We start from the raw sequence: 18,291 nt of genomic DNA, 5'->3' as shown, positions 1-18,291 counted from the left end.
ACCGATATTAATCTCAGAGAAGTCGTGTGTGCTTCTGCTCAGTCGCGTCCCACTCTTTGTGACCTCGTGGGCCACCAGGTCTCTCTGCCCATGGGATTCTCCAGGCAGGAATACTGGAGTGGGTTGCCGTTTCCTTCTCCAGGGGATCTCCCCAACCCAGGGATCACACCTGCGTCTCTTGCATCTCCTGCATTAGGTGGGCAGGTTATTTACTGCTGAGGTACCCGGGAAGCCCTCTGAAGAGTTAGGTCTACATAGATACTCTCTTTTCATTTAAGGAATAGGGAACGTTGATAAGAACCTACCCACAAAAACCCACTGAACCCAGAGACCTTCACAAATAATTCATCCAAATCAGATTTCCGTTCTGGGACAGCGCTCGTGCCGTTTTACTCGAGCACGGTTGCCAGAAGGGGCCGCTGGGCAGCTGGGAGTGGACAGCACAAATGTGTCCATAACCTCTGGGGTATCTCCACACTCCATGGATGCAGCTGCCGGGTCCAGAGGGGCCCTCACAGGTGTCCATGAAGTCTGGTGCCTCCCCACCCCTCTTCTGTGTGCAGGGCCCTCTGCAACTTTTCTTTCCTGTCTCTCTCCTCACCGTTGAGGTGACCGTCATTAAATCTAACGAGCTTCAGCTGTTTCCTTGCACATCTGGGCAGCAGACAGCACTGCTCCTCCCTCCGCACGTCCTCCCACCTCCTGTCCGAGATTAGCCTCCAGGACCCGCCCGCGTGGACCCGGCCCTGCTCTGCACATGTGCTTCCAGTCAAGGTCAAGAGCTGTTTACTTAAAAATAAGAATGCTATTTCCTCACCGAGCCCTGTTCCTTAACTGTTTTCTCATTTACTGAGAGCAGGAGTTGGTGTGTGTGCACAGCTCCATGGGTTTGATGAACAAGATTGCAGGAACAGACTTGGTGTCCTCAAAGCTGGGCTTAGTGATGACACCAGCTTCAGCCTGTCACTCTTACGGAGAAACGGAACAAGTATTAGAGGTTTTAATTTGGTAGGAAATATTGAGTGTTCTTGTAAATTCCATCGGGCTTTTTGTTTGGAGAGAAGTGTGTCTCACTTTCCCCGGTTATGTTGCTCACATGCCTCTTGATCACCTGTGTGTCCAGCTGTGTCACTGTGGGAGTTTTAGAAGAATTGTCATCTATTGGCAAATGATGTGAACTGACAAAGGATTAATCTTCAAAATGTACAAACAGCTCATTCAGCTCAATATCGAAACATGAGTAGAAGACCTAGATAGACACTTCTCCAAAGAAGACATACAGATGGGCCACGGGCACATACCTTGCTGATCATTCATTTCAGTTCAGTCGCTCAGTTGTGTCCGACTCTTTGTGACCCCATGAATCACAGCACACCAGGCCTCCCTGTCCATCACCATCTCCCGGAGTTCACTCAAACTCATGTGCATAGAGTCAGTGATGCCATCCAGCCATCTCATCCTCTGTCGTCCCCTTTTCCTCCTGCCCCCAATCCCTCCCAGCATCAGGGTCTTTTCCAGTGAGTCAGCTCTTTGCATGAAGTGGCCAAAGTACTGGAGTTTCAGCTTTACATCATTCCTTCCAAAGAACACCCAGGTTTGATCGCCTTTAGAATGGACTGGTTGGATCTCCTTGCAGTCCAAGGGACTCTCTGAGTCTTCTCCAACACCGCAGTTCAAAAGCATCAATTCTTCGGCGCTCAGCTTTCTTCACAGTCCAACTCTCACATCCATATATGATCACTGGAAAAACCATAGCCTTGACTAAATGGACCTTTGTTGGCAAAGTAATGTCTCTGCTTTTGAATATGCTATCTAGGTTGGTCATAACTTTTCTTCCAAGGAGTAAGCGTCTTTTAATTTCATGGCTGCAGTCACCATCTGCAGTGATTTTGGAGCCCCAAAAAATAAAGTCTGACACTGTTTCCACTGTTTCCCCATCTATTTCCCATGAAGTGATGGGGCCAGATGCCATGATCTTCGTTTTCTGAATGTTGAGCTTTAAGCCAACTCTGTCGCTCTCCTCTTTTACTTTCATTAAGAGGCTTTTTAGCTCCTCTTCACTTTCTGCCATAAGGGTGGTGTCATCTGCATATCTGAGGTTACTGATATTTCTCCCAGCAGTCTTGATTCCAGCTTGTGCTTCTTTCAGCCCAGCGTTTCTCATGATGTACTCTGCATATAAGTTAAATAAGCAGGGTGACAATATACACCCTTGACTCGTCTTCCTATCGTCTGTTGTTTCATGTCTAGTTCTAACTGTTGCTTCCTGACCTGCATATAGGTTTCTCAAGAGGCAGGTCAGGTGGTCTGGTATTCCCGTCTCTTTCAGTGGAAATCAAAACTACACTGAGGTGTGACCTCACTCCATTCAGAACGGCCATCATCGAAAAGTCAACAAATACTGAACGCTGGAGAGGGTGTGGAGAATAGGGAGCCTTCCTACACTATTGGTGGGAATGTAATTTGGTACAGCCACTATGGAGAACAGTATGGAGGTTTTTTAAAAAACTAAAAATAGAGCTACCATATGATCCAGCAGTCCAGCTCCTGGGCATGTATCCAACAAAGATGAAAGCTTTTAATTCAAAAAGATACATGCACTCTAATGTTCATAGCAACATTATTTACAATAGCCAAGACATAAAAGCAACCCAAGTGTCCATTGACAGATGAGTAGATAAAGAAGATATATATACATACACATATATACGTGGGTGTGGGTGGGTCTGTATACCACCCCTACACACACACACATGATGGACTGTTCTCAGCCATTGAAAATGAATGAAATAATGCTGTTTGCAGCAACATGGATGGCCCTGCAGATTGTCATACAGAGTGAGGTAAGTCAGAGAAACAGATATCATAGGATAGCACTTATGTATGGAGCCTGAGACAAATGAACGTATTTACAAAACAAAGAGACTCTCAGACATGGAAAACAAGTTTATGGTTACCAAAGAGGGAAGGTGAGAGAGGGATAGATTAGGCTTTTGGGATTAACAGATACACACACTACTGTATATAAAACAGATAAACAACAAGGACCTATTGTATAGCACAGGAAACTATATTCAGTATCTTGTGATAACCTGTAGTGGGAAAGAATCTGAACAATGGTATACATATATCCTTTTTCAGACTCTTGCATGTATATGTTTATGTAAAACACATACATGTATACATGTATTACTGAATCAGTTTGCTGGATACCTGAAACACAACAGCAAATCATGTGTATTTCAATTAGAAAAAAAGGAACTGTCACCTGTACCCCTAGAAACTTTGTGAATTCTGATTAAGAAAGAAAATTAATACATACCAGTAAGAAAGTAAACATTTATTGATCCTGGCCACACTAACCCAGGGGAAAAAGTCATCCGTAGTCATTTCACGGATTTATTCGAGGTTCTCAAGTGGATCTGACAATGAAAGCGCTCACCTGCAGGAACTAAAATCCAGGGAGGGAAAGAGCTGTGGACAAGTAATTGAGGCCAGCATGGCAACCACTTCCTACAGAAGAAAGAAGTTGTAAGGGTCACAGAAATGGAGATTAATTTTAGCCACATGAGTTATGTGCATGGAAGTATGAGTCAAGGCTTCACGGATAGTCAAGAAACAAACAAATCGTTTCTTTAAATCAAAATACAGGTTTGCTGATGCTGCTGTGTAGTCGCCAGCAAGGAGCATGGGCAATGTGTCGGGGTGTGCCAGCCCAAACGGAGTTGACTGCACACGCTTCTGAAATGGTCGTGCTTTCATGGGGCAGGAATGTAACTGAACAGAAAATGACCAGATTTGAAATGGGTGCAGTCTGTGATGTGGACCAAATGTTTTGTTCCTAATTATTTGGTAACCATGAACAGAATATATTAATGGACATAAATTCGCTGCACTTTGCATTCTGACTTCCCTCTTACTCAGTCTTTAGATGAATGCTGGGGCTTTTGTTGTTAAACACTCTGGTGATTTCACACCCATAGGTTCTGCGGTGTCACAGGCCAGGCCTGCTGTGTATTCTGATGTAGGAGACCTCCTGGTCCTAATTTCAGCCTCCTGGGCTGTGTAGGCGGGAGGCATGACTGTTGCTCTGATTTCTTCCAGGCTCTGGAGGATCGTCCCAGCTCGCTCCTCGTAGACCAGGGGGACAGCAGCAGCCCCTCCTTCAACCCTTCAGACAACTCCCTGTTGTCCTCCTCCTCGCCCATTGATGAGATGGAAGAGAGGAAGTCCAGCTCTTTAAAGAGACGCCAGTAAGACCCCAGTGTTCTAGTCGTCAGCGCTCGGGGACTCCCCTGCTGGCCCTGCCTCTTCAGAGCTGTGGCCCGGCTTCCTCTCTTGAGTTGCAAGAGGAGACCCAGTGTCTCTTTGCTGAGCAGTTACATAAGTTGCTTCAGTCGTGTCGGACTCTTTGTGACCCCATGGACTGTAGCCCACCAGGCTCTTCTGTCCATGGGATTCTCCAGGCAAGAATACTGGAGTGGGTTGTCATGCCCTCCTCCAGGGGATGTTCCCAACCCAGGGATCAAACCTGAGCCTCTTGCGAGTCTTCTGTGTTTGGCAGGCGGGTTCTTGACCATGTGTGCCACGTGTACATGTGTTTGCAAAGTGTTCAGAACCCCAGGAGGGTGCAGTGAGGCATAGCTGCAGCTTTCATTCTTTTATTTCTGATTGTACTTTATTTGGAAATGAGTGGTACGGGAATCTCTTCTGTCGCTTCTGGTGAGAAACTGCTGTACTTCCATTATGTACATGCACGTGCGCTCTGTTGCTCAGTCGTGTCCCACTCTCTGCGGCCTCACAGACGGTAGCCCGCTAGGCTTCTCTGTCCATGGGATGTCCCAGGCGAGAATACGGAAGTGGATTGCCGTTTACTCCTCCAGGGGATCTTCCTGACCCAGGGATTGAACCGGCTTCTCTTGGTGTCTCCTGCATTGGCAGGCGGATTCGTTAAGACGGCACCACCTGGGAAGCCCCGTTATACACACAGTAGTGAAGAAAGAAGGCAACAGAGAATTAAATGCAGTCTCAGGAACATGAAACATACCTTCATGGTAGAATTTTTCAGTTTCAGTTAAGAAGTCCTGAAAAATATTACAAAACGTTTAAAATTAAATTTGGAGAAGAGGAAGAAATTCCCCTGCTGCATGAACACAGAGACTTGGTTTCCCAGCATCTAGAGTGACTTCAGGTGCATAGGAGGTGCTGGTTGAATGAACAAACAAACTAATCAGCCAGTAACTTTTATAGGTCAATTGAGGTGGTTTGCCTAACTAATCAAGTGATTGTCTTCTGTTAACTAAGTGGCTTTAAACGGTTACTGATCCTTACTGAAAGGAACATTTCTGAATGATGTGTTCAGACCCAAGGCTTTAAACATCTGAGTTAAATTTCTTTTGTATATCCAGAAAAGCTTAAAATGACTCAAGCGTTTAAACACAAAGAAGCAGAAGACCAGCTTCCTTTAATGTCTTGGCTTTATAGCAGAGTTATGTCTTAGCTTCTCTTAGTCATTGTCCACACGGTCAGTCTGGTGACAGGAATGCACCCCAAATGTGAGGTCCTTTGTGGCCTCTGCAGTTCCTGTGGGTCACCCATGTGAACCTGTAAGTGGTTGGGGACCCAGAGTGCAAGTTTGTTAGGTTACTTCACAGCCCCTGCAGAATCTGACCTGATGAAAGAAAAAGTGTGAAAGAGTTTCATCGGAAAATTCCTTAGATTGTGGATTGTAAACACTGTTTTTTCCCTCACTTTTTTCAGCTACGTTTTACAAGAATTGGTGGAGACAGAGCGTGACTACGTGCGGGACCTCGGCTGTGTGGTAGAGGTGTGTGTTTTCAGAGATAGATAGCCTGTATCAGCCAGCTCTGAGGCTTGTCAGAAGGGTGTTCGTTTGGACAGTTGAATGCTGGTAGCTTCTCAAAAGCCTTGAAAACAAAAACACAGTAAAACAACCAACAAAATATTTCTGAAAAATAAAATTTAGCCAAGTATCTTAATAACTTTTAAAGACTTCTCTTTTGAACAGTGCATCTTGACAGAGTCTCCTTTTTTAATATAGTGTAAGTTTGTAAATGTTATCTCCAAAAAATGAATTTCTGGTATGGAAATCTGGCCTTTGATTATTTTATAAGAGTATGGGCATCACCACGAAAATGAGGACATCTTTGGTTGAAAAGTCAATGTGACCAGCTCTGGATTCAGTTATTTCCTGAATCGCCCCTGGGTTTGGAGCTTGGTCAGTGGCTACCACCCCAGGCCATTTGCTTGTAGTTTTCACAGAACGAATATGTCACCAGTTTCACTGACCAGAAGTTACTCTGAATTGTAACCATGGCAAAGCCACTGCCTTTCATCCGAAGTCAAGGGTCATCTCTGGCCTTGTCCCTACATTAGGGTTAGGGCATCATCATGTTAGTAAACTCAACTCATCAAAAAGCTATTTTTGTAAAATAAAACTTTATCATTTATTCTTTCAGCTTTGCAGATATGTACAAGGCAGTACTTTTTGGGTGGACATTCCATGAAAAGTAATAGCTGTTACAGTTAATGCATAACATAAAAAATTAAACATGCACGACATATCTGTCATCGTTACCAACAATAACTTCAGAGCTTCTCGTATACGTTGAATCCCATCCGAGTTATATAGAAGTTTTAAACCACATTTTAGCAACATAGTTACCAGCTGGTGTTAGAAATCAATTTGTGGAAAGTGTATTATTAAATCCTTATTTAACAAATTATGTAGATAATCCAAAAAGAAAAGAAAATATGTTTCTGTCAGATCAGTACTGAGAACAGAGGAAATATGCTTCATGCTAAATATTTAATATTTACAAGCTGACAGGATGATTTGTTTTATGAAATCATTTACATTTATTTAAACTTTCCAGTTCCTCAGAAGAGTTTTGATCTTTGAGTGCTAAACAGTTCAGGGAGAGAAAGTCACGGCAGTGAATGTGACTATATTTTCACAGGCCAGTTAAGGACATATTTCTCAAAAGGTTCTTGTTCTTAAATAAACAGTTGGTTTAGAAGACAGTGCTTATGTCTGTTTTGTCCTCTGTGACTCTCAGTAAACCACTACTTGATTCAGACATGTTCAATGAAATAATCTTATCTTTAAATATTTACTTTTAGGGCTACATGGCACTTATGAAAGAAGATGGTGTTCCTGACGACATGAAAGGCAAAGACAAGATTGTGTTTGGCAACATCCATCAGATTTACGACTGGCACAGAGAGTACGTACAATACACACCGTGCTTGACCGTGGGCAGTGTGTCATCACCCGCCGAACTGCATCACAGTCTTGTCGGGCGGGTGGGAGAAGACATTTCTTGATTCATTTCATTTCACTACCTGTATAGCCTCGTGCAGGCAGCTGGTACAGAAGAAATACTGCTTTGCTGAGAAGTTTTCTGGTTGCATTTCATGGCACGAGGAAGTCCCTTACCTTCTTCATGCTGGTCCATCCAGGGGCCCAGGGCATGGGGGGAAGGTGGGGCTGGAGGCCTGGGTAGAGTCTGACCATCTGGGTTCATAGTCTGGTCCTGACCCTGAGCTGTCTGCCTCCATCCTTCATTTGGGTCACTGTGTTACCCTCCTCATGGGGTTTTTATGGAGTGACTGAGTTAATACCTACACGTAAAGCACTTCGAACAACACCTGCATAGAGAAACCCTTGATGAGTGTTTGTAGTTAAAACTGCAGCCACCTCTGTAATAAATACAAATTACTATGAGTTGCTTTTCAAGTCAGCATTGATGGGGAAAGTAGGCATGACTCCCCATGAAATTCAAATTTGATTCCATACCTTGCCACACCTGTCCTGATCTGTAGTGAAACTAACTTTTTAAAGGGATATTTGGTGCCATTATCTAATCCTCTGGTCCCAAGGCTGGTTCTTAAGCTATGACAGAAAAGGGGAAACGGCACCAAGCTGCTGGGATGACCAGACAGAGAAATTGCCCCTGGAGATACGGTGTCTGTGTGGTACGTGCAGAGCTGGAGGATATTGCATCCTCAGGTGCAAGACAGCTCAACATAGCATTCATTGGTGTGCTGGCTTGCAGGCCAGTAAAATCCAAGATTCCAATATCAACATATGGAAGTGATAGCTAAGGTGGGCATACATCTCACAACAACTCCAGTCCAGACAAAGTGAAGAGCAGTCGTCCGTTTTGTTTTGTTTCTGTGGTTATACCTGCTTTTGATCTTGTGTGTATGCTGTGTGCCCAGTCATGTCCGACTCTTTTGTGTCCCCATAGACTGTAGCCCAGCAGGCTCCTCTGTCCATGGAATTTCCCAGGCAAGAGTACTGGAGTGGGTCGCCACTTTCTTGTCCAAGGGATCTTCCCGACCCGGCTATTGAACCCTCATCTCTTTCTCCTGCATTGGCAGGCAGGTTCTTTATCACTGCACCACCTGGGAAGCCCCAGTTTTATCTCAATGGGACCTAATATTTGCAACCTAGAAGTTGATTTTGATAATATTTGAGAAAACTTTATTTTTTAAAGAAAACTTCAAAAGTATCACAGATGACATTCAGATTTGAGCCTCTTAAAAATGACCATGGAAAGAATATGAAATACACAGGTGTGCAGACCAAGATAAAGAAAAATGACCAACTGCTTTGAAGCATTTTTTTTTACCCCATATTCAGATGAGATTTTATTATTTGAGTCATTTTAAAAAATGAAACAGAAATGTGGATTATCCAGAGGAAAGGAAGGTTGCCAGTCAAGAGGTGTCTTGCTCTGATTTAACCTTTTTAAACTGTTCTAAATTGTATCTCTTTCTGCTTTGTGTCCTAACGAAATGTTTAGTTTGCTTTGTATTGGCTAAACATATACTTTACACTTCCCAGATTGCTAATGTCAAAACAGACTATTTTGAAAATTTAAACCTCAGTCTAAAATTAGAAGGCCAAGTCGGAGATGGTTCTAATATTTCTCCTTTTGTTGTAGCTTTTTTTTAGGAGAGCTGGAGAAGTGCCTTGAAGATCCGGAAAAACTAGGATCCCTTTTTGTTAAACATGTAAGTACAGAAGCATTATTTATATTCTCTCTTGTGTTGTCATATTTAGTAATTGGCTTGTCAAGTGAAAGGAGAACTCACTGGCAGTTTACAGAAATGCTTCTATTGAGAATAAAATTGAACCGAACGGTGTCAGCTGGTTGGAGTTCACATCCCCCACTGCTCTTCTACGTGCGAATGCTCTGCTTTCCCAGTCACCTGGCCCAAGTTGGCTGTTTAGCTCACAAACAGGCCAAGATGGTCAGCAGGGGACCGGAGCCAGATCAGCAGCAGGAACATTTGGAAATGTCTCTGGGCAAAGAAGTGCTAGTGCAGATAGTGATGTACCTAGATGTGCAGCGGGTTTAATGTAGTAACCAAATGTTGGTAAATCTAAAGTACGCATGTTGGAATCTGCTGGCATCCATCAGTGAAGGCTCCATGCTTCCACTGCCGGGGATGTGGGTTCCATCCCTAGCTGGTTAACTGAGACCCCACATGCTGCATGCTATGGCAATAAGACAAACAAATTAATTCAATAAGCACGTTAAGAATAAAGGGGGCTTTTTGGTTTGGTTTGGTTTTTAGGAAAAATTACTATATTTTCAAAGTGACCAGAGCTTTTTTATTTTTGCACATCTCCTTAATGTCTGGCTTAATAGAAGATAGATGCATGTTTATATCTTGTTTTCGTATTGAACCTACTATGATATGTTTTTTAGTTAAAATTTATGGGGGAAAAAAATCTATCCTCACACAGATATTTGGTTAGAAGAGAATGAGTATTTTAATGGCCTTTTCAGATAATTTATAGACAGTTTTCTTAGATACTGCACCAAAACTCAAGTGAGAATTTCTTAAAGGTTAGGTGCAACGTGGAATCTGAAAACCCATTGGTGACCTCACTTCTGTTGCCCTGAAAGCCATAAAGCCATCTTGCTGTTAAATACACTTTCCCTCTTGCACCAGCTCCTGACATCCTGCATTGGTCTTTTGGAAAACCCTGACCCACTGATTGAGACAGAGCTTCCAGATGGTGATAAACAGTATTCAATAAACAGTATTCAATAAACTGTATTCTCGCCGCCAAAAAAAGAAAAAAATCAGATTTGTTCATATCACCACCCATCTCTTCGCAAAAATATTTTAAATATTGTCAAGTTCTGGTAGCTCAGTTGGTAAAGAATCGGCCTACAATACAGGAGACCTGGGTTCGTTCCCTGGGTTGGGAAGATCCCCTGGAGAAGGGAAAGGCTGCCCACTCCAGTATTGTGGCCTGGAGAATTCCATGGACTGTATAGTCCCTGGGGTCAAAGACTGAGTGACTTTCACTTTCGTTTTCATGGTCAAGTTCAAGATGGCAGATCCATGTTCTCCAAAATGTTAATTTTTTGCTTGAAAGCTTCATTTTTCATTATTAATAGACATTGCAGGTTGTTTGCCTTGAAACAGCAGGCTTATTTTATCCATGTTCTGGAAAGGGTCTAGCAGATACCCACGCATAAGTAATTATAGTCCTTGCGGCTTTTAAGTAAAAACAAGCAGCTGGTTCAACTCATGGCTCAGCCACACGAGGGCGCTGCCACGCCTGCTCTCACACGAGGCAGACGTGTCACCAGGACCCCAGTCTTATCACAGGAAGGTTAGAAAGGTGTATAGCCCGTGGTTGAGTTCTTAATACCATGAATTTTTATCAGTTCATCAAGGACAGCCTTAGCTGAAGCTGGCATGTGTAGTGGTGAGGGATATTTGCTAAAATGCCAGCAGTTTCTCCCACCACTGGTTTTGCACATCATTCCAGATGGTAGCACATGAAAAGGATAGGTGACAACTTAGTATTATTTGAAAATAGTTTGACCTGATGGGTCCCCAGGAGGCCTTCGGGACCCCAGCGGTGTGTACAGCATACTTTGAGGGTCAGTGCAAGAAATAATGGCTCAGTATTTAAGACTAACGAGCTTTTTCTAACCTCGTTTAGAACAGAAAAAAAAAGCCAGGCTTCCCGGAGCCACTGGCAGGGTGTGAAGGGGGGAAAGCAATTCTTGGCTTAATACTAAGAACTGCGTGCTTTCACCACCCCTGGTGTTTTCCCAGGTAAAGTGTGGGGTTTGATATATCTGAGGGAAAGATAAAGGAGCCAGCATCAGGAACCTGGGATGTGCTCCCAAGAGCCTAACCATGCGGTTTTCTCGAAAGAAAAGTTCCTTTCCGGATGCGCTGACGCCGGGCCCTGTGTTCTAACCCACCTGTTTGCCTTCCTTTCCTAGGAGAGAAGGTTGCACATGTACATAGTTTATTGTCAAAATAAACCAAAGTCTGAACACATTGTCTCAGAATACATTGACACCTTTTTTGAGGTAAGACTGACTGAGTTACAAAGCAGTTCTGAATGATTGGTTACAGTTGACTTCCAAAAATTCGTTTCCCATGAGATTAAGCAATCGCCAGGAAATTAGCCTCAGTTATTAGAGTCCTGAACTTGTATTTCTTCCTTGTAAACCAGAGAAGTGAGTATAAATTCAACCTGTGATCACATCCCTCAGCATTCGGAGCGCTGGGGTCATGGCTAAAGTCAGGGGCTTGGGGCTTCCCTGGTGGCTCAGTGGTAGAGAATCCGCCTGCCAGCGCGGGAGACACCAGTGCCATCCCTGGCCCGGGAAGATCCCACATGCCGAGGAGCAGCTAAGCCCAGGAGCCACAGCTGTTGAGTCTGTGCTCTGGAGCCGGGAACCTCAGCTACTGGAGCCCAGGCGCCCTCAGCCCATGCTCCGCAGCAAGACATCCATGCAATGATGGCAAGCGAAGGCCACGCGCTGCCGCTAGAGAGTAGTGCCCGCTCACCAGAGCTAGAGAAAAGCCCGAGCGGCAACGAAACCCCAGCATGCCCAAAATAAGTAAACAGAATTATTTTTTTCTAAATGAGTAACCTTAAAAATCAGAGGTTTTAAAAATCAATTTCAAACTAGGACTCATTTTCACATGCAGGATAATTCACGAGCTAAACTTTTAGCCTAGAAATAAAATATTTGTATCAGTAAAAGTAAGCAATTGCAAAAAAGGCCTTTTTAGGCAAGCACAGACGATGCTTTGAAAAACAGCTCAGAAAGCTCAAACGCGAGCGGTGGCGCGACAGTGGTGGGCCGTGTGCAGTGTGGCCTCTTTTCTCATTATCTCTACTACCATGCAGTCAACATTTCTGAGTTATAGGGATTGGAAACTGCCTTTTAAAAGGCAGCGGTCAGTATAGTTGATTCGAAGTGTTGCATTGGTTTCTGGTATACAGTGGGGGTGATTTAGTTATACACATATACATACCTGTATTGAGTGTGGTCCCCTGTGCTATACAGAGCAGCCTTATTATTTATTTTGTATGTAGTGGTGTGTGTCTGCTGGTCCCAGGCTCCCAATTTATCCATTCCCTCACCCCCTTCCCCCTTTGGTAATCATGGATTTGTCCTCTCTGACTAGTCTGTTTCTGTCTTGTAAATAAGTTCATTTGTATCATATTTTAGATTCCACATATAAGTGATGTCTTACAGGGGTGCGGAATTGTTTAAGCCCCAATAATTCTTCAGTTTAAATTTCAAATGATTAATAATAAGCACATCTTATGAATCACATTAAACCTTCTGTGCTTGCTAGTCTCTTCAGATGTCTAGATCATTAAGCATTGTTTTTCGGTTTCATAAAACAGAAAAGGTTTTCCTTCTAGATGGACAGTAAAATTGTTATGTCAAAAAGAATAACTGAGTAAAAGACAACACTCAAGATCTTTTTCTTCCTCCTCCAAAACCCCAGGACTTAAAGCAGCGCCTGGGCCACAGGCTGCAGCTCACGGACTTGCTAATCAAACCCGTGCAGAGGATCACGAAGTACCAGTTGCTGCTGAAGGTGAGGCTCTGCCAGGGCCCGAGCCCACTCGGCAGGAAGACGAGGCTCGTGAGGGGACCAGAGGGCTGGGCAGGTGATGAGCATCTTTTCTGTAAAAAAAAATATATATATGACGCAGTCTTGTTGTTTCTGATTTCCAATATTTCCAAGTACATTTTTTAAAATTTAAGGCGAGCCCTTATACTGTTCTCTCAAGTTTTCATTTACATCAGGTTCTGAAGCAAAACATCCGTGAAACTGAGCTTTTTCTCCCCACCACGGATCTTGAATACTTTACCCACCTTACAGGTTTTCTGTCTCCTTGGGGCTGCAGATTAAATGTTTAGTCCCTGCCAGTTCCTCTCTGTGGGCTCAGCAACCGCCCTTGAGTGATTCAAATTCCTCAGCACCCCTGAAGACAAAGTCAAGCCATTTTCCATGGTAAAAGTGACTGTTGGAGGTGGCGAGATCCCTTCACAGATAAAACTCAGAACCTGGAGGTAAAGAGAGATGAGCACCTGTCTTGGGGTGAAACAGAAACCATGACCTGCTTAGATCACCCGGGTCTGACTCTGCCCTCCTGTGGCTTGACGTCCGCCTGGGGATACCTTATCTTTGACTGGGAGAGAAAAACAAGGCTGGCCCAGTGGCCGGCATTGTGGCTGATCAGAAAGGGTACTGCTGTGCGACCATCACTCTTGTCATGCCCTTCCATCTGTTCTCCCCCTACAGGACTTCCTCAAGTATTCCAAAAAAGCCAGCCTGGATACATCAGAACTAGAGGTACTGACACCCCGCTGGGTGCATCTCTGAAGCAGCTTGTCCCTGGCGGGGGTCGGGGGTGGGTCTCCCGAACCCCCTGGGCGTACCCTCTGTCCACTCGCGGGTGGGCAGGGGAGGAACTGAACAAGGGGAGGGATTGGAGGGCTAGTGCTCCAGCCTGGCCCCAGGAACTGAAGGCTCACTCTGCTCCCCGCCTCCGCCCACCCCACAGAGAGCCGTGGAGGTCATGTGCGTCGTCCCGAAGCGCTGCAACGACATGATGAACGTCGGGAGGCTACAAGGCTTCGACGTAATGTGGCTCTTCTTTAAACTTGCTGCTCTGTCTGGGATGCTTGACCTCCACCTGCAGAAAGCCGATCCTTTCTGCTTGGTTTGCTGTCTTCTCTGGCTGTCCCTCAGCCTGAGTGATACTATGTTTCAGCTTTTCTGGGTGCATCTGATTTGCTTTTGAGGGGGACGTTCCTCTGCTCAAAGCCCAGCGCCTCGTGGTGGGAGCAGGCAGGCCTCTGCTCTGTCTCCAGGGCCCTCTGCTGCAGAGGAGCTAGCCTCCTTCCTCGGCACGATGAGCAGGGGCCCATCCATCTGTCACCCCAGGAGCCTGACTCCAGGTCCCTGGGCTCCCCGTTAGTCACAGACTTCTCTGTGAGTTGCCAGACCACTCAGATTACATACTACCTACTAGCATCCTGAGGGTGTCCAGAGCCCAGAATCCTTTTTTTTTCCCTCCAGTTTGATTGTTGAGTAGGGAGACAGGAGTTTTTATTTTTCTTGCCTACTGTTTCGCTAGAGGAGTGGGTTTAGTTTAACATGCTAGTGCTGGAGTTCTCGAAAAAAATAAAAACATGGACGGGCTCTCTTGGAGGGCTCCTGTGCATTTATGAGCAGGTCCCACCCAGGGTACTAGCGGCACCCTGCCGTGGACCGCCCCTTGAGAAGTACTCTTCCACTGTGAACTACATCCTTCCATCCACTTCCAGTCTCTGACTGTAACTGAGGCCAGGGGTTTACACAAGAGCTGGCAGGAATTTTATTTAGATGATTTTTCTGTTCAGCACTAAGACCTCATTATACTAAAAGAAATGTCTACGCTCCATAAATTAATACAAGAAGATACATCATTCTGTGGGAGGAAAACTAAAGAAAAAATTTCCAGTGTCTTAACTTTGAATGCAATGTTTTCTTCTCCTGTTCCTCTGCACCCTTCTCCACGTTCCAGGGTAAGATCGTGGCCCAGGGCAAGCTGCTCCTGCAGGACACGTTCTTGGTCACGGACCAGGACACGGGGCTGCTGCCTCGCTGCAAAGAGAGGCGGGTGTTCCTCTTCGAGCAGATCGTCATTTTCAGCGAGCCGCTGGATAAAAAAAAGGGCTTCTCCATGCCAGGATTCCTGTTCAAGAACAGTATCAAGGTAGCTCATGTTTGCCTGTTTTCTCAAGCACTAATGCGTATACCCGGTACACTGAAAAAATGTGTCCTTTTTAATGATGACATGTCCCAGTCATTCCTGCTCCTTGGAAGAAAGGCTGCAACAAACCTAAACAGCATATTAAAAAAGCAGAGACATTATTTTGCCAACTAACGTTTGTAGAGTCAAAGCTATGATTTTTCTAGTAGTCACGTATGGACCTGAGAGTTGGACCATAAAGAAGGCTGAGTGCCGAAGAATTGATGTTTTTGAACTGTGGTGTTGGAGAAGACTCTTGAGAGTCCTGTGGACTGCAAGGAGATCAAACCAGTCAATCCTAAAGGAAATCAACCCCGACTATTCTTTGAAAGGACTGAAGCTGAAGCTCCAGTACTTTGGCCACCTTGATGTGAAGAGCTGACTCACTGGAGAAGATTCTGATGCTGGGAAAGATTGAAGGCGGGAGGAGAAGGGGACAACAGAGGATGAGATGGTTGGATGGCATCACCGACTCAATGGACATAAATTTGAGTAAACTTCAGGAGATGGTGAAGGACAAGGAAGCCTGGTGTGCTGCAAGTCCATGGGGTCACAAAGAGTCAGACACGACATAGAGACTGAATAGCAACAAATCCTGATCTTTATTAAATATTTAGAGAATTTTCAAATACATTGCAGACCCTTTAAATTCACTCCATCTACAGTCTGAGCTCCCCAGTGGCTGATGGCATATGGCTGCAGCATTCATTTTTACCACCATGGGAAGACCTCACCTTTGTTAGTTCTTTTTTGCTCCACCTTCTCTAGGACCATGTGAGTTATTCAAGTTCAGAGGCATGGATTTGGAGAGGATAGGTTACCTTTTTCTCTTCTCCATTCAGCAAGAATCTTCTCTGCACTCAGAACCAGGCGGGGGGCCGTAGGGCTGGACACAGCAGGCAGTCTTTGCCCCGGCGTGGCTTGCTCTCTGAGAGAAGAAAAAGACGAAGACTGCAAATGGCCCTGAATCCTGTAAAAGGCACAAACCCAGAGTGAGATGGAGGAGACCTGAGGTCCCAGCAGATTAACATTTCTAGTTAATTGTTGAAGCTACTCGTTAATTTCTGGTGATCCCCATATACCTAAGTTAAAAGAATCATTAAAAAGCTTCAAGATAATAATTTTGGAGGTAGTAAAAAATCACAGCTCAGCCAAAGGGTGGTGGTTTCAATTTTGACCCAAGACGAATGTTACTTTGCACTTGACCACTTTGTGAACTTGCACTTTGTGCTTCCATTTGTTCTGTTTTGTAGTAAAATGTTAGTTGCTCAGTCATGGCAAACCCTTTGCCACCCCATGGACTATAGCCCACCAGGCTCCTTCTGTCCATGAAATTCTCCAGGCAAGAAGACTGGAGTGGGGAGCCAGTCCCTTCTCCAGGGGACTTTCCCGACACATAAAATTTACCATCCTGACTGTTTGTCAGTGTCCAGCCCTCTGGTGTTAAGTACGTTCACACTTGTCATGCAACCGTCACCACCATCCATCTCCAGGACTCTTCTTCATCTTATAAAAGTAGAGCTCCATCATCATTAAACAATACTCTTAAGTGCCTCATCCAAAGGGAATCATCACAGTGCTGGACTTTCTCCCACTGGCTCATTTCATGTAGCTCGGGGCCTCCAGGCTCACCTATGGTGTATGTCCTTCCTTTTTCAAGGTTGTATAATAGTGCACTGTGTATACAAACCACGTTTGATTATTCATCCATCTGTTGGTGGAAACTTGGTTTGCTTCTGCCTTTTGGCCATTGTGAATGATGCTTTTTTTTTTCTTTTTTTAAGGTGAGCTGCCTTTGCCTGGAGGAAAACGTGGAAAATGATCCCTGTAAGTTCGCTCTGACATCGCGGACGGGTGACATGGTGGAGACCTTCATCTTGCACTCATCCAGTCCAAGCGTCCGGCAGACGTGGATCCATGAAATCAACCAGATTTTAGAAAACCAGCGCAATTTTTTAAACGGTAATGTGTGTGGTTACTTTCCCCAACGTACACATTTTTACTTCTCATCTCTCTCCTGTCACATACAACAATATGTGCGACATATTGTGTACGTGTGACACAACCGTAGTAGTGACCGGACTCTCTGAGCAGTTACTGGGGACCAGACACCATACCGAGTACTACCCACCAGTGCTTCATTCATCTTCCCAATGACCCGAAGCAGAGTCCCGATATTATTCCCATTTTATAGATGGGGAAGCTGAGGCCCAAAGCGGCTTTGTAATCTGCTCCAGGTCCCATATGATGCTGGTGGCAGAGTAGGGATGCGGAGCAGCCATCTGGCCCTTGGCTGTGAGCCCCTTACCATTGTCCAGTTCATTTTGTCCCATGGCATGTGCACCCCAGAGCCCATCCTGGGAAAGGAATGCGTGAGAATGACTAAGGCAGCGACGGAATTGGCCAGAGATGTTGGAGACATTCTTGTGTGCAACTTTAAAATTTATGTTCCACCACATGGTACATCTAGACTGCCCTCTGTATTAAAAACAAGGCATCTGTTTTTCCTTCCCACTTCTGTGACACAACTGATTATGGAGGAGCAATACCCTAATAATACAGTATAACCCAGGACAACAGTGAGGTGCCGACACCCCAGAGAAAGGTCTTCTCCACGAGGATAGAGACCTCGCTGACCTTATATGACAGTTAGACTTTTTATACCCCTGACCTGAGTCTGCTCCCTTCTCCTTAGGGCCACCGCCTTCGACTCGGGTTTTAATTTGGCAGTTACTGAAGAGCATCAAAAATTCAGCAAGAACTAGATACGCATTGCTGTCTTGATTTTGTCCTTTTCTCCACGTCCATGTTCTGTGTCTACACCCCGGTCCAACCAGACCGGGGGTAATCTCTCTGTCACATAAAACCACCCCCACACCTCGAGTGACATTCAGGAGCCAGGGACACAGGCACTGCGCGAGAAAGGCCAAGGTCACGTGGCACTTTTGGCCAAGGGGTAATCAGCCGAGCGTTAACTCCAGGCTCCCATCCAGACTGTTGACGGAGCGTTTCTTGTGTGTGCAGTTACAACTGGATGGCTGGGGCTGGGGGGATTAGGGGGTCGGTTCCCATGCACGGGAAGAATAGTTCCGCTCCCGTGGCTGTGAGTGAATGCACATCTCTTTAAATGTGTTGTTTTTGAGTGCTTCACTGAACGCCAGTCTGCAACATGT

General features: G+C 45.1%; 1 protein-coding gene across 2 annotated transcripts in view; it reads left to right on the top strand.

The window, feature by feature from the left end:
- TRIO (trio Rho guanine nucleotide exchange factor) overlaps positions 1-18,291 on the top strand; it is a 355,929-nt gene that overhangs the window by 318,093 nt on the left and 19,545 nt on the right. For both annotated transcript variants that reach the window (XR_001919786.1, XM_018065520.1), the window contains exons 38-47: positions 4,105-4,253; positions 5,761-5,827; positions 7,144-7,247; positions 8,973-9,042; positions 11,289-11,378; positions 12,820-12,912; positions 13,624-13,674; positions 13,886-13,963; positions 14,891-15,082; positions 16,903-17,080. Coding sequence is in view for 1 of the 2 variants with exons in the window: in XM_018065520.1 (XP_017921009.1) it covers positions 4,105-4,253; positions 5,761-5,827; positions 7,144-7,247; positions 8,973-9,042; positions 11,289-11,378; positions 12,820-12,912; positions 13,624-13,674; positions 13,886-13,963; positions 14,891-15,082; positions 16,903-17,080 (1,072 nt within the window). In the remaining variant the exon portion in view is untranslated. The remainder of the gene's footprint in view (positions 1-4,104; positions 4,254-5,760; positions 5,828-7,143; positions 7,248-8,972; positions 9,043-11,288; positions 11,379-12,819; positions 12,913-13,623; positions 13,675-13,885; positions 13,964-14,890; positions 15,083-16,902; positions 17,081-18,291) is intronic.

Source organism: Capra hircus, chromosome 20 (genome assembly GCF_001704415.2).
Source record: "Capra hircus breed San Clemente chromosome 20, ASM170441v1, whole genome shotgun sequence".
In the NCBI taxonomy this organism is placed as follows: Eukaryota; Metazoa; Chordata; class Mammalia; order Artiodactyla; family Bovidae; genus Capra; species Capra hircus.
This window is presented reverse-complemented; position numbering and strand designations above follow the sequence as displayed.